The sequence below is a fragment of the Microtus oregoni genome, unplaced genomic scaffold, assembly GCF_018167655.1.
Source record: "Microtus oregoni isolate MIOR12 unplaced genomic scaffold, Mior012 000030F_ref0000283, whole genome shotgun sequence".
NCBI classification, from domain to species: Eukaryota; Metazoa; Chordata; class Mammalia; order Rodentia; family Cricetidae; genus Microtus; species Microtus oregoni.
Window position 1 is genome coordinate 26093158 of NW_024543089.1, and position 26851 is coordinate 26120008.

At 37.5% G+C, this 26851-nt stretch overlaps 2 protein-coding genes across 4 annotated transcripts in view; one reads left to right on the top strand and one right to left on the bottom strand.

Moving 5' to 3' along the window:
• Positions 1–26851, top strand: part of Arl13b (ADP ribosylation factor like GTPase 13B) — a 55348-nt gene that overhangs the window by 20574 nt on the left and 7923 nt on the right. For 2 of the 3 annotated variants that reach the window (XM_041678658.1, XM_041678660.1), the window contains exons 4-9: positions 12187–12292; positions 13573–13775; positions 20939–21044; positions 23995–24202; positions 25109–25225; positions 26106–26174. In XM_041678658.1, the coding sequence (XP_041534592.1) occupies positions 12187–12292; positions 13573–13775; positions 20939–21044; positions 23995–24202; positions 25109–25225; positions 26106–26174 (809 nt within the window). The remainder of the gene's footprint in view (positions 1–12186; positions 12293–13572; positions 13776–20938; positions 21045–23994; positions 24203–25108; positions 25226–26105; positions 26175–26851) is intronic. The other variant, XM_041678659.1, reaches the window with a different exon arrangement.
• Stx19 (syntaxin 19) lies at positions 938–10744 on the bottom strand. Its single transcript, XM_041678661.1, is given in 3 exon segments — positions 938–1431; positions 1434–1969; positions 10519–10744. Coding segments are annotated over 2 exon segments (876 nt in total). The 5' UTR covers positions 1957–1969; positions 10519–10744; the 3' UTR covers positions 938–1078.

Below are 26851 nucleotides of genomic sequence, written 5' to 3' on the forward strand. Positions count from 1 at the left end.
AAATGTCACAAAGATGGCCATGGTGCTTTCATATATAGGGAATGGCAAGAGTTTTCCACTAACTAAAAACTGTATAAATAATTGAAGACACATCATATCTTCGAGTAGGAAGACTAAATATCTTTATGGTGTCTGCCGTCCACCCACCCACAAGAGACAACATTCCAGTTGTGATAGTAAGAACAGGTTTACTTTAGGCATAAGAAACAAAAGAGTATAGAACCTCTAGAGTAACCTGCTCCATTACAGAAAAGAACAGTGCAGCTGGGGCAAAATAAAAGACAAGGTTTAAAGAAAAAGATCAGAATGGGCTCAGTGGTGCATTCCTGTGTCATCCAAGCTCCCTGGAGGCTGTCAGGAGGATCATCTCAAAGTCGAAGACTGCTTAGGACTCGTCATTAATTCATACTTCATCACAAAGTGATGTCACATGTTCTAGAACACAGTTGCCTTTACTTTGACTTTGTCAAGCCTCTAATCTGTATTTAATTCAGTTTTTTTTGTCCATTTCCAAGTTCATAAAAACAGTCTTACCTCACTGTAAGTCTTAACTTGACAGTCACCATTGTTAAGCATAGACAGATTCTTCATCAAGTCTATGAGTGGGTTTTTCCAGGACGAAATGATCATCAAGTTTACTCATCTATCTGAGGATAAAGACTTACTAGGCATTTTAGCTTCATTTTGATGGTCCTTGGCATCTGTTGAGACTTTGTTTTATACAACTCTTAATTACCAAAATATTCTCAACTAAGCCAGATTAGTAGTTACCACTTGTTTGAATACTCATCTTAAGACTACAGAAATTAACAGTAGAACTTAATATTTTTCTAGAAATGTAAAATCTTTCAATTTAACTTTTTATAGTTAGTCTGGAAATTTTAAGAAAAATGCTTGTCTTGTGTCACTAGCTCCAGTATTTCTGTAACTTTAAAAGGCAAATGTTAAAGGGGAAAATGAGTTGTTAGCAGTGATAGAATGTATGGGACTGGACTCATGAAATAAAGACAATCAAAACACGGCTCTGAAATGTGGAAACCTTACTTCTAACCCCTGAGAAGCTTCTAAAATAGCATCTTTATTTGGAGCCACAGCATGGGCAGCAGCAACAGCACAGGGCCCTGCAGGGGTTTCTTCTTTTGTATTTGACAGCGAGTCCAAATTTCTCTTTGGTATTGATAACGTAATCTTTTGTGCTGGCCACCATTACTTCGATGTTGTTGATGCTTTCTCCTTGTTCCTCTACCAGAAGAGAGATCTGAATGAAAAGGTCCCTGAGGTCCTTCACTTGGTTCTCCAGACTCACAAGCTCTTTGTGTCTCTGTTCAATCTCTGAGAGCTGTGCTTTCGTGATGCTGGTTTCTGTGAGTAAGCTTTCGTTGAAAACTTCCCATTTTCCATGCTGAAGCATGTCATTCACTTCTTCTTCAGTTCCTTTCCAGCTACTTCAAGCTGACGGACAATGAATGTCTTGCACTTCTCTTGCTTTGAAGCTATTGTTTCGTTGTATAGAAACATGCTTTGCTGAAAGTGGCGGAACATGGCGGCATACTGAGACTGAAGTATCCTTGTAACCACTGATGATGGACCATTTTCAACCTCTGACTTTTTTACTTCTTTGACTAAGTCACCCAGTGCTCTGTTAATGTGTTCTGCTTGGATTTTGATCTCCTTTGCAATGGTCGAGTCTCGTTTAAGTAGGCTAAACCTTCTCATGGAAGCCACCAGACTTTTCTGTTGCTGTCCAAACCTTTGAACATCCTCAGCAAAGCTGTTAATAGTCTCCTGCAGTTTCTGGATCTCATGTAGGTGTCTCTCAGCTACTGGCTCTCTCTCATAAATAACAGCTTGCTGGACAAGCTCCCCTTGTTCCTCTGCTTCTGGAAACACTCGACTATCCTGAGAGAGTTCGATTTCCTTGGTTTTCTGTTTTAATTCTTGAAGTCGGTCTTTCATCTTCCCGTTACTCCTAAAAAACAAAAATAATGAAATTGAACAAAGAAGAAGTTGCTGTTTTTCCCCACTAGCTGTTGCTGTGAGGTGTGTCTCTTAGCAAAAATTCTATTTTCTAACAGGAAATTTTAGAAATCGAGGAACATCAACAAGGCATGATGGCTCTTGCCTATAATCCCTGTAGCAAGACTGAGGTAAAAGTATAGCAAATTTGAGGCTATCCTAGGCCACAGGTGGAATTTGAGGCCACCCTGAACTATAGAGTAACAACTAAGGAAGAAAAGAAGAAGAATCAAAAATAATGTCCTCATAGAGATTACCAAAAAATAATAAATAGAGAAAGTAATGCAAGATAATTTAGGAATGACTGTGGATGGTTGGTCCTGCTGTGCGTCTCATCTGTTTGAGTATACTCACGGAGAGAACAGCGCGGAGGATACAGTTGAACCTCAGATAAATTCATCCGTATCATCATACTATCCACAACATGATTTTCTACTACAAGTGTTTGACTGTACTTTAATGTTAGGATTGTCCTTTAGCCTCTTAAAAATACCATTATTATAGATCTCCTTCCCTTATGTCATATTTAAAGTGGACGTTTTCTGGGACTGGAGAGATAGTTCAGCAGTTGGGAGCACATGCTGCTCTTGTAGAGGACTGCAGCTCCTTTCCCAGCATGCACATGGCAGTTCAACAACCATATGTAACTCCACTTTTAGGAGGTCTGAAACCCTTTCCTCGTTCCTGTGGGGACCAAGTGTACATGTGATACACATATGTGCATTCAGGCAAGACACTTAAAAATCTTTAAGTACATACTCATTTTTTAAGATATGCATAATTCAATTAAAACTAACAATGTCAGAATAAATTCAATGTGGATTTTAAGCAATATATATGTATGTATATAAATATATAAGTAAAATGAGGTTTTGAGTTAGCATATTTTATATAATCTTGTTTTCTCATTTTTTGCATGTATGAAAATATTGTTGCTTTGACTATGCAGACTTCTCATTCTGTCGGTTGTTTCCAAGGATCCAAAACTCCTAGGACAAAATGTATAGGAATTCATATTATGATAATTGTTAGATACTTGGGAACATGTTTATATGCATTCTTATCTGAGAATGCTGATGTTACTTACATTTTTACCTAGTGCTCCTAATTGTCCATGGCATCAAATAAAAGCTATTGTTAATAAACCATTATTTCCTTAATCCTTGAGTGTGTAAGGCACTTAATGTCTTTTGTAGTTTTGAAAAGGTTGCGTGGCAATATAAACAGATCACTGCTCTCTAGACATTTTTTAAATATTGAATAGAGGTAGGATGTGGTAGTGTGAGACTCAATGATTGGCATATTTCTACAGTTTTTTAAGTTAATGATTTGAATCTTCAATACACATACATATAGTTATCAGATATATTCGTGATGCTTAGTGTAGTATCGTCTTTAGTCTCCTCAAGTTACACTGAGATTCAGAGACTAAAGTAACATCAAGCAAATGCTAAATGTAAAAGTATTAAAGTAGGCTTAACAGGAAAGAATGTGAAATATCAAGTACTTAGGAAACTTCTTCACATCTGTAAAATAGAAGACTTTGTTTCACAGCCATTAACTATGACAAAGTATTAGATTTCAATCATGCTTTTAATCTGAGCCACCAGAATAATAAGCACCAGGATAATAGACTAAGAAGGATACTTGTGTCACTTATAGCCTGTACAGACACTGCCTGGAAAACAGTGGACAAATTCTGGGACTCTAGTGGGACCAACTAACAATGATGTTGTTTATGATGAGTTATGATGGTAACTCATAAATTAGAAATTCCCAAAAGAACATAGAAGGAGAAGACTAGAAAACCATATGAAGTGGAGAATAATTGAAATAAATTTAAGTCATTGTAAGAGATCTCTTTTACAATTATTTTCTGAAATGTGAAAATCTTTGTATACAACATGGTTAGACATAGCATTGTTCTAAAGCTTATTGAGGGGAATTATATGGGAGGAGTATTAATGCAGATAAAGGAGATTTTGTAAGCATATGGAACTGTCCTGAGGTGAACTAGTTTATGAAGTTATAAAGAGATACATAAGATCGTCTTATGTCTTAACAGACAATCAGGCAAGGCCATTGTGGAATATTACTGTAACTATGTAAAGGTGTGTTGCATTTGTTTAACTATGAAAGATGTGTTACTGTTTTACCTTGCCTGCCTAAGTCACCTTATTGGTCTAATAAAAAGCTGAATAACTAATAAGTGGGGCTGGTGGGCAGAGAGAATAAGTAGGAGGAGGAATCTAGGCTCCAGAGAGAAGAGAAAAGAAAAGAGAGAATGAGGGAGAAACAGAGGGAAATGAGCAGGGCCATTTGTCCAGGTACCCACCAGCAAGCTATACATGGAGTTAAGACATACGGAATGAAAGAAAGGTAAAATACTCCAAGGCAAAATATAGATGAAAAGAAACAAGTTAATTTAAATTGTAAGAGCTAGATAAGGCTGAGTATTCATAACTAATAAGTTGTGTATCAAGATTTGGGAGCTGCTTGGTGGCCCAAAAGAAAGCCTGCTACACAAGGACTTTAAGGAGATATTTGGGTTATGAGTTCTAAATATTGAGAAGTTAGACAAGGTGAATATAAATATTGGTGAAGAGACAAGGAGTATAGAGTCTCTATAGGAGATAAAATACCAAACCAATATAAAACTGATGTACTTAAAAAATATTTGTTTCTAATTGTGTGTAAGTGTGTGTGTGTGTGTGTGTGTGTGTATGTGTTTGAATGGAGGCTCGCATATGAGTAGAGGTGCCTATCGAGGCCAGAGGTGTTGGATGCCGAGGAGCTGGAGTTAAAGGTGACTGTGGGATGCCTGATGCAGGTGCTAAGAATGGAACTCACGTTCTCTGCAGAGATGGTGCATGGTGTTAACTGCTGAACCATCTCTCCAGCCTGAGGCTGTTGTACATTCAGGACAAAATTAATGCCTGTGTAGATAGAAACTAAGAGAAGGAAAATTAACAGGGGAAATAAATCAGACAGGTAGATAGGAAGCAGATGGTAGTTGAGTTGTATGCGGGATAAGGTGTGTGAGTTTATCATAGACGCAGCAGGAAACACATGAAGAGCAAATGTGGCATTGACATGAATTTTGCATTCCAACGCTTGTTTTGACTTGTTTTGTATAGAATTGTTTCCCAGGGTCGCAGAATGGTTCGTGAGAGAGTTGAATAATAGAAACAGAGACAGAATACATGGTAATCGTTAGAACATGTTTTTGAGGGTAGAAGCAATATGACTACAGCCACAGCTGACAAAATTAGTTTTTGAGACAGTGTCCAAAAAGTGTTTTACCTTTTATCCCTGGCTCATTCTTTCCCACCCTCCCATAAGCTCCTGGCTTTTCATCTCCCCTACCTCTGAATATTGGGATACTTATAAAGTGAATATTGTCCACCATTATTTTTAATAATGGTACTAAATTCTGTTGATTCCATTGGTTCTCCAGTCTGGATTCCTCTTAAAACCCCTGTCTGCTTGCTTAGTCCCATTAAGGTGTGTAGATCTGAAATGATTGTTCACTGTCTCCGTGCCCAGATTGTTCTAGCTCAGTCAGTGGCGCTCTGTTCTTTCAGTGACTCCAATCCAAAAGCTTGTGTCATTCTTGAGTGTTTTTTTTCAATATTTTATACCTTAGCTCATTTCCAAACAACAATAAAACTTCTCAGCCTTTCTTCCTTAGTGTGTCTGGAGCCAGCCACCTCTTCCGGTCTGGTCCCAGACATCAGTCTTTCACTTGGGTCACTGTCATAGTCTCCTGATGTCATTTCCTCTTTGACATCCTCTCACGCTCATCTCATCTCATCTCATCTCATCTCATCTCATCTCATCTCATCAAAATGTCAGTTAAACTCTGCTGCTGGGCCTGAAACTCCCCTTTGGTGACTTAGCGGGAAAGGCCGAACCCAGAAGTAGAAGGGAAGGAGTATTTAGGCACACAGCAAGTGGATTCTTCTTACCTATCCTCTTCTTCATTCTGTTTTCAACTTTCCTTGCGAGGAGTAATTTCTCTACCTTCTGATAAAGAAGTGAACAGCAATAATTTTCTATAATACATGTAGAAAACTTGTGAAATGAAAATTAGTCACAGAGGAATGTAAGATTAGATATTATTTTAGGAATGTAACTATGGATCTGTGTATCATGCATATCTTCAAGAAATATTTCTTACCCTTTTTCCATGGGTCTAGGAAATTAAACAGAATGAATATATTGAATAATATTCAGACTGTTATTATTGATGTCCTCTATTAAAATGAAAACAGTAGTTTTGATGAGAAAAGATTTCAATACTAAAGCAATTAATTGTAGGTAAAAGATTTTGTAAGCCGGGCGGTGGTGGCGCACGCCTTTAATCCCAGCACTTGGGAGGCAGAGGCAGGCGGATCTCTGTGAGTTCGAGACCAGCCTGGTCTACAAGAGCTAGTTCCAGGACAGGCTCCAAAAAACCACAGAGAAACCCTGTCTCGAAAAACCAAAAAAAAAAAAAAAAGAACAAAAAACCCCCCCAAGATTTTGTAACTCATTTTTGTAGTTTTCCTTTTATTATATAATTAGTGGTGTAGTGTTGTACATATGTGCATGCTTTTGTGTGTGTGTGTGTGTGTCCTGTATGTGTGTGTGTGCGTGTGTGTGTGTGTGTCCGTGTGTGTGTGTCCGTGTGTGTGTGTCCTGTGTCTGTGTGTGTGTGTGTCCGTGTGTGTCCGTGTGTGTGTCCTGTGTCCGTGTGTGTGTGTGTTTGTGTGTGTGTGTGTCCTGTGTCCGTGTGTGTGTGTGTCCGTGTGTGTGTGTGTGTCCGTGTGTGTCCGTGTGTGTGTGTGTGTGTGTGTCCTGTGTCCGTGTGTGTGTGTGTCCGTGTGTGTGTGTGTGTGTGTGTGTGTGTCCTGTATGTGTCATAGCCCATGTGTGGAGGTTAGAGGACAAGTTCTGGAGCTGGGAGTTGTTTCCCTTTCTACTTTGTGCATTACAAGGAGCTGAACTCAGGTCATTATTAACAGCAGTCACCTTTGCTTGTTAGCCATCTTACCAGTACTGGCTCTTGGATTTTTGAGACAGGTCTTGCTATTTCATCCAGACTATCCTTGAACTCATAATCCTTTTTGCTTCTTCTTCCAAGCACTGAGGTTATAGATATGTATCAGCAGTTTCCCGTCTTTAATTATACTAATCAAGTTATGTCATATATTATATGTAATTATGGATTATAATTAATGACAGTTAATTAGAGTCAATATAACCCTTAATGCAATTTTTAAGAGTCTAAATCCTTAATTTCAAATTTTCAGAGTTACAGTGAAAAGATTATTAACTTTGTAATAAATTTAATTATAATTCCTTGCAAAATTTAAATTTCATTTGTAAACAATTATACATAATTTTGTTTTGCCCAATAAGATATGGCACTGCAATGACTATTCCAAGCCTTGCGTTGAAGTTCGGAATGATTTTTGTTCACATTCATGTCTGTGTGTGTTCACAAGGGTTCTGGTCTCCAACTTGCTTACATGGAGATGTCACTTCCACTTTTATGACTGTGGCCATCTCCATATCTAGTCAAGTCCTGGGCATTACAACACCTTCTCTAACATGTTGAGGATGGGATGACCCTTTCGTCTTTAAGAAGCTAGAAGCAAATTATTGATGCTATGGACATGCTTTTTTTCAAGCTTTTTCCTCAAGTGTTAGTTGTTTTAGTAAGTGCAGAGGGGTGTGCAAATGCACATGTGTACATTCATGAATATGCCAAAATACAAGTAAATACTCGAACATTTCTTTCTTGAGAGCACTATGTTACTGATTTGAAAATGCAAACATGTAAATAGAATTAGGCTTCTTTTTGCTGCTGTATACAAGGGCATGCGTATAAAGTAGATGAGCTTATGTGGTTAGCTATAATGTATATATGGTGTGCATCATTTTTGATGACTACTATATTGGCAGTTTATTTCTTTGGAATATCTAACATATTTATGCTAAAGTTTCTTTTTATTATTGGGTTATTTTTCTTGGTAATAAATTCTTTTCTTTCAAGTGCCCATTAATGTCTAGCTACTGTCTTGAAGGTGGACAAGTATATTTATTTTGTCTCTTGAGGTATTTTATTATGCGGGAATGCCTTTCTAAGTTACAGATTCAATCTAAGGTTGTTTGGTTGTTCCCACTAGAGCCATGGACTTTGTCCACCATAATCTGGGTAGTGTCTGTACAGGCTGTCTTCTGTTTTCCCTAGGTCATCCAGGAAATTCTGTTTTATTTCCTGTAATATCTAAGCCCTCAGTCCCAGCCTCTAAGATAGACTATTTTATTCTAGTAGCCAATGGAGTTGTGTTTAACTTCTGCCCCTAACTGTGGATGTGTTCACTCTTCATTTCTAGAGCCTCCTAGATTTTACTATTTTAAAAGCTGTTGGGATAGTTTTAAATTGGTATTTTTAAAGTTAAGTTTATATCAGATATCCTTCCATACTACACAGAGAGGGGACCCCTTGTCAGATAACTGTCTACCTTGATGAAGATATAGGTGATGACCTTTACCTTGTTATCATATTTATAATCTTCCAATTTTTGTTTGTCCATGTAGAAATTCACTTATTTTAAGTACTCAGGTGCACTGAAATGCTGTCTGTGTGCATTTTTTAGCTGTTGGTACTTATAGCTATATGTGCAAGTGTTTCCAGTTTAATTTTGCATCCATAAATTAGAACTATGCATAGTAGAATTTAAATTTTGGCTACAGTTTACATAAGCATACAATAAGAAGTCATTGAGTTGGTTAGGCTAGATGAAATTCATGAGCTCATTATTTTATGCAGTTTTCATAGTGTGGCGGTATTCTGTCTGTAGAAGATAGGATCATCAGTATGGTTAATTTACTACTGCACATTTTCGGATTTGCTATGTGGTTTGAATTTCACCTATAATGTTTACTATACCTGTGAGTTTAAGGATGGTATTTTAGAAAAGAAAAAAATGATGGTTGATACATGCAATAATAACATGTCATAGTTCCTTGTGGGAAAGAGAGAAGTAAATAGGAGTAACTCAAAGGAACTCCCCACACTGTTATAGAGAACGCAGATTCCTAGAGACAGTCGTGAATATGCAATACCCAGAGTCATGAGACAGTGGTGGTGAACACCGCATTAGTAGCACTGTGGGGCTGAAACAGGTGCATCTGTGTGACCTCAAGGCCAGCCTAGGCTACAAGTGAGTTCCAGGACATCCAAGGCTACACAGTGAAACCCTGTCTTGAAAACAAAAATAGCAATAATGATAATAGTAATAGTAAATAAAAAGAATAATAAAATTAAAACAAAAATACATGATGGGATACATGTTTAATATGCTTGTGGGTTTTTTAAGTAAATTCTCTGTAGTTACTATGTTAGTAAGTACTGCAAGAAATACATTAAGTTCTTGTATATAAAGGCAACTTTCAGCATTTTCTAGCTCAAAGGTAAAAGTGGGAGATCTTACTATATATATTTTCTAAGCTTGAATTAACTGACATTTTCAGTAATGTATTCGTTCAGTATTCTTTCTTTTGATTTGATGTGGATATGTTAGTTGTCTAGTTGAACTAAATAAATAGTAAGATCATAACTTTATTAAGAGTTAGTTGTTGATGGATATTTTTTAACTTTTACTTATCTGATTCAGAGAAGTTGAATAGATATGAAATGGTCTTCATATTAAATTTTAAAGTGCATGCCTTAAAGAGGCATTGTTCACACATTACATGGCTAACTTCATATCTCCTTTGAAAGTACTTACGAAAGTCATAATGTTGATTTGAAATGAGTATTTATTAAAGTCACATATAGGAATAGCCAGAACTTAGGAAATTCATCACATTTAAATGGCCCCAATTTATATATTAAGTTGACCTAATAACTTGAAAAATCTATGATAAATTTTTAATTTAAGTACTTTGGGCATACTGTCTACAACATTAAAACGCTTGAGTGCTTTGATATTTTATAGTACTTCTTTCCAATGAAACCATTTTAAATTTTCTTCAAATCAGTTTTAGCATATCCTGGGAAATAACAATAGAGAAATTAATATTTTCTGTCAAATTTGGACATAAGTTCTGTTCAGAATTAAGTGTGAAAGTCCTAAGTCCTGTCTAACATAAATATAGCATTATTAATTTACTGTGTTTAAAAAAAGATTTTTAGATTTGTTTTCACAGAATCTGCTTCTCTAATGTTTCTAAAATGAGAAGTCGTTTTTTATAGATTTAGAGTAAGGATTTCGTCAAGCTTGGTAACTTGACCTCAAGCCTCTTCTGGTCATCATAGCCGGGACAGGTCAGCTGCTTGCAGCTCTGTGCAAATCTAAAAAGTAAATTGAAGGACCTGCTGAACCATTCTTTCCTGTCATCTGTACCTGCATTTCAGTTTGTACATATTTCACCTTAAATAGTGTGTGCGCGCGCGCGCACACACACACACACACACACACACACACACACACACACCAATTCACTCACCTTACTGTCTTGTTCTTGTTTTCCCACCCGTGGTGTTAGAGTTCTTAGTCTGAGAGAGAATCCGAGTGCCATGGTGTGTAATGCTCCATCCCGGTGCTTAAATCACTTCTAAGGCACGGGCTTTCTTTATGGTTCTCATACAGTTAATTGAAAGCCAAACAGTGAAGTCAAATACATTGGAGATAAAGTTGTACATTTGCTGTTACTATCAAATGAGGAGCGCGGATTGCTTACTTCACACCTGGAGAATCTGGTTCTGCCTGTTCCTCCACTGTTCTTTAGATTAAAGGAAGATCATTTTCACTGGAACTCCTTGGTAACAGGAAGTCCTTGTTAAATTGCCCACACAGGGTGAGTGCATTCTCTGTTCTTTGCTAGTCTACACTACCTGCAGATGCCTTACTTCCAGAAACTGCTGGTGTATCTAAACACAGGTTTCTTTGTAGATTTCAAAACGTGAAAGTACAGAATGAAGTAGGCATGAACGGGAATGGAATGCAGCCTCATGTGCAGTGTTTTGGTTTCCACTTATGGTTGAAGTCTCTTCTCCTTGGAAATCCCACAGTGCTTAACTCACAAAATTAGAAGACTTTTGTCTTCGAACCTTCCACTTCACTTTTCTTTCTGTACTGTTATTTTTACTTTAGAGTTAGTTTCTATAATGTTCAATGTAGAATAACAGTTATATAGTACTACTGTTTATTATGTCAGTATTGAAATTCAAAATTAATTCTACCAGGAAGAAGTACTTACAGGAAAATGTAGGAATGAAATTCTTTCATAGTGTCCCATTTCTAACCCTTTAGGTTTTTGGTGTTCCCACCCCCACTGAAGATGTGGGATGAACACCTGCTGCAATTAAAGTAAAATTTAGATTGTCTTTAGATTTCCACTCCCTCAAGTCTGTTCTCTTCCCCTCCTTATCCAAATAAAACCACTTCTTCCCAGTACTCTTTTGTGAAGATGAAGAAGAAATCCTTCCATGCAGGACTGGTGAACGGACACTGGATCACCTGTATGATGTGTCCTTTTGCAAATTAGAGTCATGTACCGATTTCTTTATTCTGCATCAAGATAATTTCAGGACTGAGTTTTGTGTCCAGAGAAAAAAATCATGGTACAAAACAACATGTTCTCCACAGTGCTCAGTTGTAAACTTTGAAATACCACCCAAAAATATGTTTTTGTTTATCGAACGGAAACAACATGAAGCTGAACTAAGAAATAGTGAAAATGCTGTGTCTAGAATGGGGTGGAACAGGAAGAGTGTCCATATTGATTTCCATCGTTGCTTCGTCAGTTACTCCAGTGTGACATGGACTGGAACTCACATTCTCACCAGCATTGTTTTCAAGAAGGAAAGGTCTGGATTGTTGTCTGTGGGCTCTGGGAAATTGCCTGCTTCTTCTATTGGTAGTTTTTATTGTTTGTCTAGTGGTTGCTTGTACTTGTTGTTTTTGCTGTTTTTAGTAGCCAGTACTTCCACAGTGGATTGTAGAGCAGTAACTGTGCAAAGTTATGACATCTATGCTATATGCTACAGTAATCCCTGAACCAGCTTATTCTAAACTCGGTAGAAGTTTTAGGAACAGAGACCATGAAAAGGACACTTCAGTTGCCATGATTCCACATTTGCTCTGTAACCAACCAGTTCGTCTGTGTTCCTAGGTTGGCAAATAAACAAGACAAGGAGGGGGCTTTAGGAGAAGCCGATGTGATTGAATGTCTCTCTCTGGAAAAGCTGGTCAATGAACACAAGTGCCTGTGTCAGATAGTAAGTTGTTTATTGTTGTTGTTGTTCTTAATTATCATTACTACTTTTTAATTTTGTTCAGAAAACATAGTTTCTATAAGAGTGATAGTCAACTAGAAAACAGTCTTTTGGGGCCGTGCTGTAACGATAGCTTAGCTGAGAAGTCATCCAGGCTTTACCACTGAGTTCCTGGATCCATGTGTAGGAGACAGCAGACAGGAGTCAGGTTGTCTCATGACCTCTTATGCTGTGATGATTGCTGTGCACCCCCAGATTAATAAATAAATGTAAAAAGATAATAAGAACACTATTGAAATAATTTTTATGCCATATACCATTCTGTCATTTTCGGTTTATAGTAGCTAATACTGTAATATTTCTTCTGTTTTCACTGACTTCTAGAAACCTTCCTGCATTATGTCTAAATTTCTTATGTTTTTTTTGTAGATATTGCTTATAGAACCAGTAAACTTTCATGTTGCAAATTTTGGAAATTAGGAAAAAAATCTATAAAAAATAAAATTTTAACATAAGAAATTCAATATGATTTTTAAAAAGTTACAGCAGTCTATGAGTTGTCATAGTCTTTAGGAGTACAATAGAGGATTTATTCAACTTTCAGGAAATGATCGTCAGATTGTAAGGCTTATAAATGTGTCTGTTGCTGTAACTTAATTGGCATGAGAATTTTCTTTTGTTCTTTCTTCTTTGCTTGCTTGTTTTTTTTTTTTTTCCAAGACAGATTTTTTGTGTCTGGTTGTCCTGGAACTCGATTAAAGACCAGGCTGGCCTTGAACTCAACAGAGTTCCACCTTCCTCTGCCTCCTGAGTGCTGGGATTAAAAGTGTGAGCCACCTCGCCTGACTCAGCATAAGAATTTACAACTTACATTTTTCCCCCCATACTCTCCTTTTTTTTGAGACAGAGTCTATGTCACCCTGGCTGGCTTCAAACTCTCAAAAAATCTATGTACCTTTCTCTGCCTCTAGAGTGCTGGGTAGAAAGGTGTGTACTACTGCACCTGGTCCTCCCCGGTGTTCTTAATACATAACAGCGCTTTTCTCAGGGCAGTTCAGTTTATCATCCAGTAACGTTTCATAAAATTTATCTGGTCCTCTCATTTTATTCATGATGTCACATGGATAATATCTATAATTATTCTCAACTTCTGGTAGTACTAAATTTATTATTAACTTAAAAAGCTAATTTTTACTTTATCAATAATGATATTTAATGGTTTATGAATATGTTCATGTGGAGAATTTTTAGTTTTAATCATTGGGTCAAATGATTTGTTCTAGGAACCTTGTTCAGCAGTCTTAGGCTATGGAAAGAAAATTGACAAGTCCATTAAAAAGGGGCTTTATTGGCTACTGCACATCATTGCAAAAGACTTTGATGCCTTAAGTGAGCGCATCCAAAAAGACACAACTGAACAGCGAGCTCTTGAGGAGCAAGAGAAGCGAGAGCGGGCTGAGCGAGTGCGAAAATTACGTGAAGAAAGGTGAGTAGATTAAGTTTACCACAAAGTTTGTCTAAAGATTCAAAAAGGCAGTTTTAATCTGTTAGTTCTGCTTCTTGTGTCTGTCTATTCAGTTTTCTCTCTTTCTGTATGAAGAAAGATTTCTGTGACTCTTTGTGTCCATGCACAAGTGCAAGTGGCTCTTCTGTTTTGTTGTGCTGTGGATCCAGCCCAGGGTAGGCAAACATTCTACTGTGGAGCCCTATCTCCATCCCACGCGATGGACTTATGCACCTTTCCTGGGGCTGTGATAGTACTTAAGCATACCTCTTATGTAGTAATTGCTTCCCAAAGGTTTAAATTTGTATCAAGCAGTGGTGAGAAATTTCAAAGTAGTTCTTCTCAAAGTACAGGGAACTTTGCTTTAGGAACAGGTGGAAGTGTCCGGAGACAGTTTATCTGTTCTGGGTGGAGGTCAGGGCTGGCGTCAGTCAGGGCTGGAGTCAACCATTCTCTAGTGCGCAGGGAGCTCAGCACAGGAGAATCAGATGCACCGTGCCCAGTGCAGTAGAATGAAAAGCCTATGCGTGTTCTCAACGTAGAGCTGCTAGAGGATCGATTAGCTCAAACTCGATCTGGAACATTCATTTTATCAAAAGTTGCACAGTCTTGAGTTACTTTTTGTTGTGGTGGTTTTTTTCATTTATTTTACATGATGACCACAGTTTCCCCTCCCAACTCTCCTCCCATTCTCTTCCCACCTCCCATAAACCCCCACCATCCAGTCCTCCTTTCTCTCCTTTCAGAAAGGGGCAGGCCTCCCATGGAGAATATTGTGTGCATACATGTGTGTGTGTGTGTGTGTCTTTGCGAATGTGGGTGTGTGCACGGGAGTGCAGGTGCCCACGTAGGACAGGAATATGGGATCCCAGGAGCCGAAGTTACAGGCAATTGTGATCCACCCGTCATGAGTGCTCAGAACTTGGGTCTTCTGGAAGGGCAGTGCTCAGGTTCTTATCCACCAGGCCATCCCTCCAGGCCCTAACTCAAGTTTTAAGATGTATTTTTAAAATGCTGTGCCTGATAAGAAACACTTAAGCTAAATTCATGAAGCTGAAAAAATGATTGCAAATGTAATCTTTCAAAATCATTTATAAATTAATTTAATGCTGTAAGATAGTGCTGAGATTTCATTAGATTTAAATTTAATACTCAGTCTTAAATTACACTTCATCACTTTTTGTTACATGTTAGAATGAAAAAAATGAGAAAAAAAATTGAAGGTCTGACAAGGTTCTCAGTCGCCTTCCCGCTCTGCCACAGTCACATTGGCCTTTTGCGTGGTTTCACAGGCTGCCTCCAAGGTGTCCCCTACTCTCAGGGCTTTATGAGGCCTCCTTTATTTTGTGAAGGAAGCCTCCTGGTGGTGCCTTTCTTATAACTCAGATAGGACCTGAAGGAAAGAAATAAGTGTGGAATTACTCTCCAACTACCAAGTTCTAGGTCTCCCCAATACCAGAACATGGAATGGATGGTCTTCTTTTCTCATGTTTAAAATGATTTCTTTGAGATTTTTGTACAATTTATTTTGATCTTATTCACCCATCTCTGGAATGGGAGGAGGACTATTTGGGTTTCTGTTACATGCAGGTTGCGGGAAGACTATCTGGGTTTCTCTGCTACATTCAGTGTGGGCATGAGGACTATTTGGGCTTCTCTTCTACATGCTGGGTGGGCGGGAGGACTGTCTGGGTTTCTCTGCTACATGTATGATAAGGGAGGACTATCTGGGTTTATGTGCTATATACAAGATGGAGAAGGAATATCTGGGTTTCTGGGCTATATGACCAGATACTGGTGGGAGGTTCATGTGAGAATTCTTGGTATTTTATGTTTTCAATCCTAGTACACCTTTTCATAATATAAAGATCATTATAGCCAATCATGTAAAACTACCATATATATTATATTTGTATATATATTATATTTATATATTTGTATATATACATATATGTATATATAATATATTTGTAAAAATAAAACATATGGCCACATTTTTCTGAAAACTCTTTTCTCCAGTGCAGAAATAAAAACATGGGGTAACAGGCAGAGCTGGCTCACTGGTACAGTGCATGAGGAGCTAGCTGCATGAATTCTGGATTTAGTTCTCTGTACCAAAAGAGGAAGGAAAAAGGAAGGAAAGGAGGCCGGTAGCAATAACAGTTGAGTTGAATACAAGAAATATTCTCTAAGCCATCTTAAATAAGTTCCTTCCCTTCCATAGTGATAGTCCAGGTCATGTTCTAGGAGGTCTTTCCTGTACTCACATCCCTCTCTATAAGTCTTCTGGGCAAGCCAGTTAGAGAGGGAAAACTTCAGTATTGAGTTGTGACTGCAGCATTATACATAAATCAGCATTTAGGGACAAGTGAAACGCAAGCATTTTGCCATGTTAAACCAATCTTACATAGTCATTTCTATTAAAAAGTAGCATATACTTAGTATTTTATTATGAAAATGCTATGCTATTATTTTAAACTTGAATTCTAATGAGTGGGTAACAACAGTGGCTATCCTCTGTATGCTCACTTCTAGAGTAAATTCTCTGGTGTCAAAACAGTGTTTATGAGATGACTGTTGAAATCCCATCTGCAGCAGAGCAGAGGCTCCGAATTCTAGAACTGCAGGTCATAAGAGGTGGTAAAGCAAACAATCTCCATATCTTAGCTTTCTAGGTTCAGAATGGAAACAGATATTTCATCATAGAATGTAGTTAGTTGACAAAGCAATGTAATGTATTCTACATACAGGCTGATTGGAGAACCAGTTCTTTCTCTTATAATTATTAGAACATATTAATGGGCTTGGAGACATTTTCATACATTCATGTAATGTGCTTTGATCATACCCATCCTTCCTAAAAATCTCTTTTGCCCTGTTCCCTCATCTTTTCCCTATTCTTCAGTAATCCCTCTTTGCCCTTCAGATAGATAGCCTTTCCCCCATTTATTTCTCCCCAATGTATTAGAGACAATATGCAATCTTTAACTTTCCGTATATGACTCATTTTGTGTAACATGTTAAATTTAGTTTTACTCATTATCTTTCAAATGGCATAATTTCTTTCTTTTATGGAATAATACTTTATATCTGTGTTTGTGCAAAACAGTATAGATGAAACCTCTATTATATATAATATATAGTATCCATTTATTTTATATATATATATATATAAATATAGAGAGAGTATATATATTCATCTGGTTATGCGCTCTAGGGAGATTCTGTAACTTAGTGAATGTGAACAGTATTGCAGTGAACGTGAGTCTGCAAGTGTATCTTTTGTTTGCTTCATTTTGTGTAGGTGTACACCCAGAAGAGGTATAGCTGGATAATATGGTATTTCTATTTTTAGCTTGTTTTTTTTTCTGGCATCTCCCACATTAGTTTTCATTGTGGCTATACAAATTTGTATTACTACCAATGAGGATTGTTTCTTTTTTTTTCCCACATTATTGCCAGTCAATATTTTGTTTGTTTTATGATGGTAACCATTCCAGCTTTAGTAGGGTAGAATTTCAATGTAGTTTTGATAGTATTGGTTTATATTTCTACGATGACTAAAAATTTCAACACTTGTTTGGGTATTTGCACTTCTTCTGAGAAATAACTATTCTGTGAGTTTGCCTGTTTTTGTTTGTTTAGTAGATAACTTAGTTTGTTATTAATTTTTTTGTTATTTATTCTGGACACTAATCCTCTGTCAGATGAATAGCTGGCAAAGACACTGATTTTCTTTCATTCTGCATGTTTTCCTTTCAACTTGTTTATTGCTTTCTTTCCCATACAGAGCTTTTAAATCTTAATGTAATCATATTTGCAAATTCTTTCTTTAATCTTCAAGACACTAGGATCCTGTTCAGGAAACTGCTTATTTAAGATCTTGAAGGATTCTCCTATGATTGCCTAAAGTAGTTTCACTTTTTCCACTAAGGTTTCAAATTCTTTTGAACTGGTAATTTTTTTATTTTTTTTAACAGATTGGGAGATAGGGAGTTAATCACAATCAGTTACACTGTAGTTGCGTGGACTTATTTTTGAGTTCCCTATACTCATTGATTCACATGTTTGTGAACTAGGCTGTGCTGTTGGTTTGTTTTTCCTATGTCACTTTAGTTTATTTTGAAATTGGGTATCATGATAGACCTACCATTATTCTTCTTGACCTTGATTTCTTTGGCTATTCTTGTTCTTTATGCTTCTGTATTAATTTGAGTTTTTTCCCAGTTCTGAGTTTGAATATATTGATGAGGATTATATTGACTCAGCAGACAGCTCTCGGTACTATGGACATACTCAGGATATTCTGCTAATCTATGGATATGGAAGCTCCATCTACCATCAGTGTAATTCTTAGTGAAGCACTTTGCCTTCTGCTGACTTGGTTGTTGTTGTTTTTGCTTTCCTAGGCCCTTGAGGTACATTGTTATATTAGTTAGGAAGTCCATGAACTTCCTTCTTAGTTTTATTTTCCCTATATCCCATAGATACTGTTATGTTATTTTGCTTCCAGTTTATTTAATTCTAGAAATATTAAAGTTCCTCCTGATTTCTTTTGTGACCTACTTTCTTATTTAAAAAGTCCATTTTTGTATAGCTCCTTTACCTTTTCTTGCTGTTTATCTCTACTTTTATTCCGTTGTTATCTTTTCCTATGCATACACATGGCGGGACATTTACTCAGCCATAAATAAAAGAAGTTATGTCACTTTTTCAAAATGAATGGAGGTTATCATATTAAGAAATTTAAGCCAACTATGGTCAGTTAAGGACTCTGTATTTCCTTTCATATGTGGGACTTAACTTAAAAAAGAAAACGCGATTCATCTGAAAGTCAAAAAGGGATTACTGAGATGAGTGACAGGAACAAAAGAGGTTAGTACAAAGGATGGAGATGACAGAAGGACATTACACATGTGTTTGGAAATGTCACAGCAAAACCCGTTAATGCTTGTTATAAGAAAAGAAATGGTTCTTCAGTGGACGCGTAAGCAGAATATGGGAATGCAGTGTTCATTACTGTGGCACTTTTAAATGTTCTATGGTGGACATTGTTTTTGTGGGGAAATGGACCCTGGTGTGTGCTGATGGGAAGGATGATTCTTGGACCCAGTGATCTCCCTGTGCTGCCTGTGTTGCGGAGGACTACTTGTTCATCCAGGCCGCCCAGAATAGAAATAATCACACAGAAACTGTATTATTTAAATCACTGCTGGGCCCACTAGCTCTAACTTCTTATTGACTAACTCTTGTATCTTAATTTAACCCATCTCCATTAATCTGTGCATCACCACGAAGTCATGGCCTACCAGAAAAGTTTCAGTGCATCTGTCTCTGGAGGCTCCATGGCTTCTCTTTTTCTCTGCATCCTTTTTCTCAGCATTCCATTTAGTTTTTCCACCTAACTCAGTTCCCCTATAGCTCTGCTAGGGCCAAAAGCAGTTTCTTTATTAACCATTGAGATTCACAGCTTATAGAGGGGAATCCCACATCGTGCCTGAGTGCTGGACTTACAGGCATGTTCTGCCATTTGCAACTGAAATTACTAACTCTTTTGGCCTTATTTTTCACAATTATATTTCTGTCTTGAAATTGCTATATCTGTTGTCATAGAAATATATTAATCAGGTAAAAGGTGCAACTACCCTTTTAAAAGTGAAAGTAACATACAGTAAACTAAAAGTTTAAAAATTAATAAAAGTAAAAAAGATTAAAGACTTTTTAAAAAGCAAAAACGTAGTAGAAGAGAAAAAGAAAAAAGATTCAGTTAAAAAATTAAAAAGTTAAAATGTTAGAAGAGTAACACAAAGCCCTGCCCTCCTGGCCAAAGGGCTTGGATTGGAAGTGACTCCCAGGGGGTTTTCTGATACTCAGATCCACCAGGTCTGAGAGGCCCGTGAGTTGTAGCTGAAACTAGGTGTCCTTCCTCTGCTTCCGCCCTAACAATTTAGGTCAGTATCCAGGCTGCTCCCTGGCTGCTTCCTGCCACACAGGTTAATTAGTGGTGACTCTGAAGGTTTTTTATATGTATATCAGAGGTGTGGCAAAAGTCTGTCTGCCAAAAGCCCTTATTGCATATGGAGCCTCAGCAGTATGTGGAATGACCAGGCAGTGCATGCTACTGTCAGAGGCCCCCAGCCTGCAAGGCATGGCAAATGCCCAAGCTGTGCTGTTTTTTTGGAATGCTCCCTGACAGTGAAGGAAACCATCAGAACAGTGAATTATGTGCATCAGAATTGACAGCCGGGGTCTTTGCTTTCAGACCCAGACCCTGGTGCATCTGGCTTCACTCCTCCTCATGGAATGGGACCATCTACCACTGAGTCCCCTCTCTCCATACCACACCCCACCCGCCCTGCTTAAACCTCACAGTGGACTTGCCATTGTCATTGATGTTCTATCAACAATGCTATTGTTTGGTGGTGTCCCACCTCGTCACTTCTTACATATGGTTCTTAAGACCCTAGGTTCTGATTATTCTCTGTTTTTGTTTTGTTTTGAGCCCAGGAGCAGTTTATTTCCTAGGACTAGGACCTTTCTCAAACAATGGCTCCTAGTTGGAGCTCTGGAGTGTTTGCTAAGCTGAGCAGTAGGCATGAATTCTTGGTAGTAGGAGGTTTTTAGTATTTACTCGATACGGGTATTACATTAAACCAGACTCTTGTGGATTACAGCTGCAGAAGCTTGAGTTTCTCCAGTCGTTAGGACTTCTGGTCTTTTCTGCTGCTATTCCACCTGTTGCCAGGACCCTGACATTAACCTTATCATTGCAGCCCCCAAGAGGCTAGTAGAGGTTGAATTCTAGAACTGTTCTGTGCTTGTCTGAGGCCTTTCCACTTCTGTTGTTTTGCTTTATCTTCACTTCCTGTTGGTCCCCAGCATTCTTCCTGGCTCACTCCCTGCCATGGACTATCCCGGCTCATTTGCAGCACTGTCTCTCCTTACTCAGATGTAGGGAGAGAGCCCACACCATTCTGTCAGGGTTCTGCCTCTTAGGATTTCCTTTTGACTCCTCTTTATAGAAACATAGCATCCTGTTATCAGCGTGTCCTCATGAAATGCTGCCCTAAGTAAATGCCATGACTAGGTAAAAATGGTTCCGCTCCCTTTCAAAGGGAATTTTTATTTTTTCCTCCCACAAACAGAGATCGCGAGCAAACTGAACTTGATGGGACCAGTGGTCTGGCTGAGACGGACTCAGGACCAGTTCTTGCTAACCCTTTCCAGCCCATAGCAGCTGTTATCGTTGAGGTATGCATTGTGAGACTGTGAGTTTTTATGTGTTAAATGAAACAGAATTCAGTAATGGTGGTTAGGTGTTAGGACAACAGGCAGGGCAGTAGAGAATTTCTCCAGAGAGAATTTCCAATGACATTGAAGGTGTACCATGAGGTAGAGGTTAACCACTTTTTCGGGTCATAGTTTACTTTGGGGCACAGTAATAGATCACATGCTTGTCTAACACAATCATTTTTTAAAAATATGTTCAATGAAGTATAAATGTTATGCCCAAATCCGAAATCTGCGAAATCCCCTCAAGGCCAACAAGGAATCCAAGTCCCATATGTAAAAGCAAAGAGCCTTAATTTTAATCAAGTTTGCAAACTCGGTCTCTCTGCATGTCCAGCGTGTTGGACTAACGGGAGAGCCTGGAGCTCAATTAGAGGTTTTTATAGTAGTAAAGGTGGGGATGAGGCATCTCTGAGGTTTAGGGCCCCTGATAGGGGTGTCCTGTTGAGGAGTACTGGCAGGTGTCTTTATCTACAGCTCTTGGAATGCTAGGCATTTCCTTTGAATGGTCCGCTCTTGGGTGGGAGTTAGGCAATCTGTGTGGTTCCTCCTGCAGCCAGGCATTGTCTCAGGGTAAATTACTGAGACTCAGCCCTCTTATTAAATTTATCAATGGCCAGAGTCCCAGTTGATAATTTAATGGTTGGAAGTAAAGAACTTCCTTTGAGTGACATGCCCAGACTTAGCTTATCATGGCTGGACGCCACAGTAAAAAGAGAAATATGGCTTCAAAATATACAGGAATAAAAGTAAAAGCTGAATATTTTATAGTTACTGTGTTTGATAAAAACTGGTTTGCCATATTAAATTTGATATTTTTTATAGTAGAATTGATACTATTTTCTTGTTGTGATAATTTAAATTACGTTATATTCATGTATATTACACATTTACATAAATAATCAAGCTACAAATCATAAAAAAGTTAGATTTTATTGCATTTGAATTTAAAAGAATTGCTATACAGATTAAAATACCTAATGAAAACTAAAATATAAATAAATAAAATAACCCTGATGTTAAAAGAGACACACCAGACTCATAGTCCTGTGACAGTGTACTAATACTAAAATTTACTAACGAATAATAAAAAACCTGGGCATTGGATTCCAAAAGGTGGGAGAGAGCATGGCCTTAAAGGTGTTTAATAATCTTCTCCAGTAGTAACAAAATTATTGTCAGGTCAGACTCAAATCAGATTAAAACAGTGCCAGTTAACATTTGCTAGTTTAGCAGAGCTACAGCCTTACAGCATTGGCCGTGAGCCAGAGAGTGATACAGCGGTTGCCTAGTAGACACAGACCCTGAGTTCAATCCCCACTATCATCCATCCTCAGAATCACTTAGAAAGAAATGTCATTCTCCCAACCCTGGCATATATAATATTTGCTTTTATTTTAAAATATACTGACCAGCTGATCCATAGCTGAACTGATAAGAATGTAACTTAAAACACTAAGGTAATTTCCTTCTTATAATAGTGAAAAATTAACATAACTTCATCTGTTGGAATGTCATTGATTAAATACATTTTTATACTGCCAAATTCTGCATGACTCCAGGGATTATCATACTCAGGGTGGTGAGGGAATGAAAAAGAGACAAAAACACAGAGAAACATCTGGGCTTGGTGGAGAAGCCACAGCACATGGGAAGCTCAGTGTGTTTATTAAGTACAGCTGAACAAGGAGGCAGTGTCATTGCATAGAGGGGACAAGGAGGCAGCATTGTTAGGTACTTCTGAACAAGGAGGCAGGTTAGCTCCTTTCAATAGGCAGAGTCTCTGTAGCAGAGCAGTCTCCGAGTCACAAAAGGGTCCCTCCCTAGACCCTCACCCATCCTTAGGGAAGAGGACGCGGGTACTTCATATCCTGTTGACCTCTATGCTATCTTGGTCAGAGACCACACTAGATTCTAGTCTCTTAGAGGGAAGAGTCTGGGATAATCATTCTAGGGAATTTGGGTGAGGTCTGCCTCTGTAGATAAAGGTGGGTGAGGTCTGTTTCCATAGAAAGCAAAAGAGGCACCCTGCTTCCATTCCCATTCTTCTGGGTGGGGAAACAGGTACTTTATCTTATATCCTCCACTGAGAAAAGGTCCCCGTGTGTTTAACATTCCTGGTTTTCCTAGTGATCTATGTGCGCAATGACCTTTGTGCTTCAATACCTAGAACCTTGTAAAAAGATGGGCATGGTGGAATGTGGCTGTAATACACAATGTGGCTTGGAGACACAGACAGGGATCTCTGTAGCTCGTTAGCCAGCCTATCTAGCCAAATTTAGCTTTAGATTTACTTAGAGACCCTATCTTAAGCCATATGTTCCCAGCCTCTGAACTCAACATACACCCACAGTTACAAGTGTATGTATATACATGCATGCATAGAATACATGCATACATTCATACATACATATATACTACAAACAACCAGAAATGTTAATTCAGTTTATGAAAATAATAGTATCTACCACATAATGTTTACTGCATTTGAGGTGCTATTTTAAGTACTTTATACATTCATTATATGGAAGGAAACATTTTAAAATAAAACCTTGAGTTCATTTTTGTTTTATCAACAGGTAAGTAATACACGTATTCAGAGAGAATAACATTCACATATGTTTATTGGTGGTATGTGTCTATATGAGTGCAGGAAAGACTGAGAAAACATTGGTAATTATAAACAGAACATTGGTCATCTCTAGATTATGAAACTACTGGCAATATTTATGTTTTTAGACCTCTGTCTGTAGTGAATATTTAGCAGTTAGTGTGTTTTAATGCTATATTCGCAATTCATTGCACATTTCACGGTGATATTGATTCACCAAAGTGCTTACTTGATTTTTTCCTTGAAATGATCTTAAATACCACTGTTGTGATAAAGATAAATGTATTTCATTTTTGTTAGAATGAAAAAAAGCAAGAAAAAGAGAAAAAGAAGCAGACTACAGAGAAAGAGCGTGAGGTTTGCCTCCCAGAACATAAAGTGGAGCAGGAACACCAACCTCGTGGCTGCCACAAAAACAATGACAGTGGCTTGGTGGAGAGTTACAAGGAGGCCCTGTCACAGCAACTGGACAATGAAGAGGAGCTGGACCAGCGATCATCAGAATCAGGTGCTAAATCGCATCATTTCATACCTGCCATATGGAAGGGAAACTTATATTTGGTTTTTATCATGTTCACAGAAATAGTTCTGTCATATAACAATTTTTATTTCTGTTTTTATCCTACATGAAGTGAGATTACATTTGCTCACAAAATATTGTTTTCTAGACTTTTTTGTATTCCCTGTAGCTTTGTAGGTTTCACAGATGTTGGTTATTGTTTATGTTACAGATAATTTTCATTTTAGAATATGAATTGTTATATATCTGATATGTTGCATATATATTTAAATAGATGAAGTATTTTAGTTCAGAATTTTTTAGGTGAGATACTTTTATAACTTTGTTCTAAGTTTGTTCAATATACGCTTCAGTTTTGGTTTTATGTTATTAAAATGTATACATTAATATAGAGAGCCTCAAATGTTCATGTGTGTTTCTTTGAGCGTCTGTATCACTTCTGTTTTTGCGTTGTAAAGAATATTAGATTCTGAGAGGCTTACCATGTGATGTGCTTAAAATATTTACACTGGACACGCTCTTGAGGCGTGTCACCATCTCTCCTCTTTCTGTACGCCTTTCTGAGTTTTATGGAAATTCCTACACTTAAGACAATTATAGTTGTTTAAAATGACTCTGAGTTTGAAAGAAATGCTCATTCATTTTGGAAATGAAGACTTCTCTTAGAAATTGGATGTTGGTGTTTTATTCATTTATCGTATACTTTTTCTGTCGGCCTTCTAAAATGTATTCTTAGTGTACCTAAGTTCATACGTGGTTGTGGATAGTAGTTCCAAACTTGAGTGTAATCAGTTATTATGGTAATAATAACAATAGTCTCATTTTCATCTTTGTTTTTACTTTGTAGAAGTTCACGTTTTTATGAACTTAAGTTCTATGTCTATATTCTTATAGAGAACAGTAAAAAGAGAACTAAGAAACTAAGAATGAAAAGGAGTCATCGTGTGGAGCCAGTCAATACAGATGAGTCTGTGCCTAAAAGTCCCACGCCACCCCCACCGCCCCCTCCTGGTGAGTAATTGATATTGACACTGGACATAGAAACACTGCTTTAAGCACTGTAGGAAGAAAGGAAGAAGAAATTGGTATTTAATTATTTCATGAGAAAGAACCCTTTACTGTCTGTGTTATGCAGCATTTGTTAACATTTCTGTGTTGTTTTAAGAATTATATGGTAAAATGTATTAATATAACTTTATACAATAATCCCTAGAATGTGATCAAATTATATTTGAAATAGCTATACCACACATTGCTGAAGGGAATTGAAGTTTAATGAATTGACAACTAGATTGAGATTTCAAATGCTGGGTCTTTTTATCCTACAAGTTAATATAACTGTGATTTTTCTCAATATAAATGCAAGGTGTATATCCACCTCCTAAGATGTGGCAGGAGATAATGGACGCACTGAGCATAGTGGCCCCTCTTACAGTGGTGGTAAATATGTGTGACCGAAATGAATACATACATTTGTGTAGACTTGGTGCCAAAGCGTCAAATGGTCATATTTTTTATTATGAACTTTTATAAGATTCATTTCTAATCTTATTTTTTAACAAAACAGTTCTCTTAGCCTTTGCTAGTCATTATAATGGTAGCCAATAGTTTATCTGTGATGGTGAGAAGAGGTGTGAATTTATCACTAAAAGTGTGTTGAGAGCTAACTGTAACTAACATTAATATAATTATAATATTCTAAAGCAAATGTTATCATCCTACAGTAACGTGGTGAATGAAGCCGCTTGAAAATGCTCCTGTTCAGAATTGTGTGACTTATATCAAATTATGTAGAATGTGAAGTACATTTCCTGTCAAGGAGGGATCCTCTGCAAAGACCTTAACAAGTATTCATTTAACAGAGCTTCTCAATGTTTTTCTTTTCCTGTAGTTGGCTGGGGAACCCCCAAAGTCACTAGACTTCCAAAACTTGAGCCTCTTGGTGAAACACGTCATAATGGTAATACAAAAGGACTAGTTTTCAAATAACATCTCTGCATGATCCATCCACTTTTCTTTATCTTATAACTTCACAGTTTTAGTATTTTATTTTTGATAGCTCTCAGATCCACTACCATCCTTTTCATTATACTTTTAACGTTTATTTTTATTTTTTAATTTTTAAATGCACCTTACTATTATATAATTTGAGTTTTTAATCTTAATATAAATACATGAAGATTCATTCCTGTGTTTACTTATGATAACCCTAAGAGAAACAATTATAAGATGGGAAAGCTTTCCAACAACTGAAGTCTGAGCTACTGCAGCTTTATGGACTGTGCTAGGAAACTGTCATGCCTGCTGTGCTCAGTGCACTGTGTGATCATGAACGTAATTGCTTAATCCAGTTACTAAACATTAAAAGAAGTCAAGATCAGCACACCATATAAAATGAGAGATCAGATTAGTAAACTAAATACAGAAAGGTTTTTGAAGCCTTTTTTGAATCAAGAAAACAGTTTTCCTTATGAAATGGGCATAGCTATAATCTTCACAGTGCCTTGCCTTAGAACTCCAAGAAATAAAGCCTAAGGAAAGATAGGACTCCCAGGCCTAGGCTTCACATTGAACCTAGAATGCAAAAGACTAAGTCTAACTGTAGTTCCATAACTTTTCATTACGAGCATCCAATAC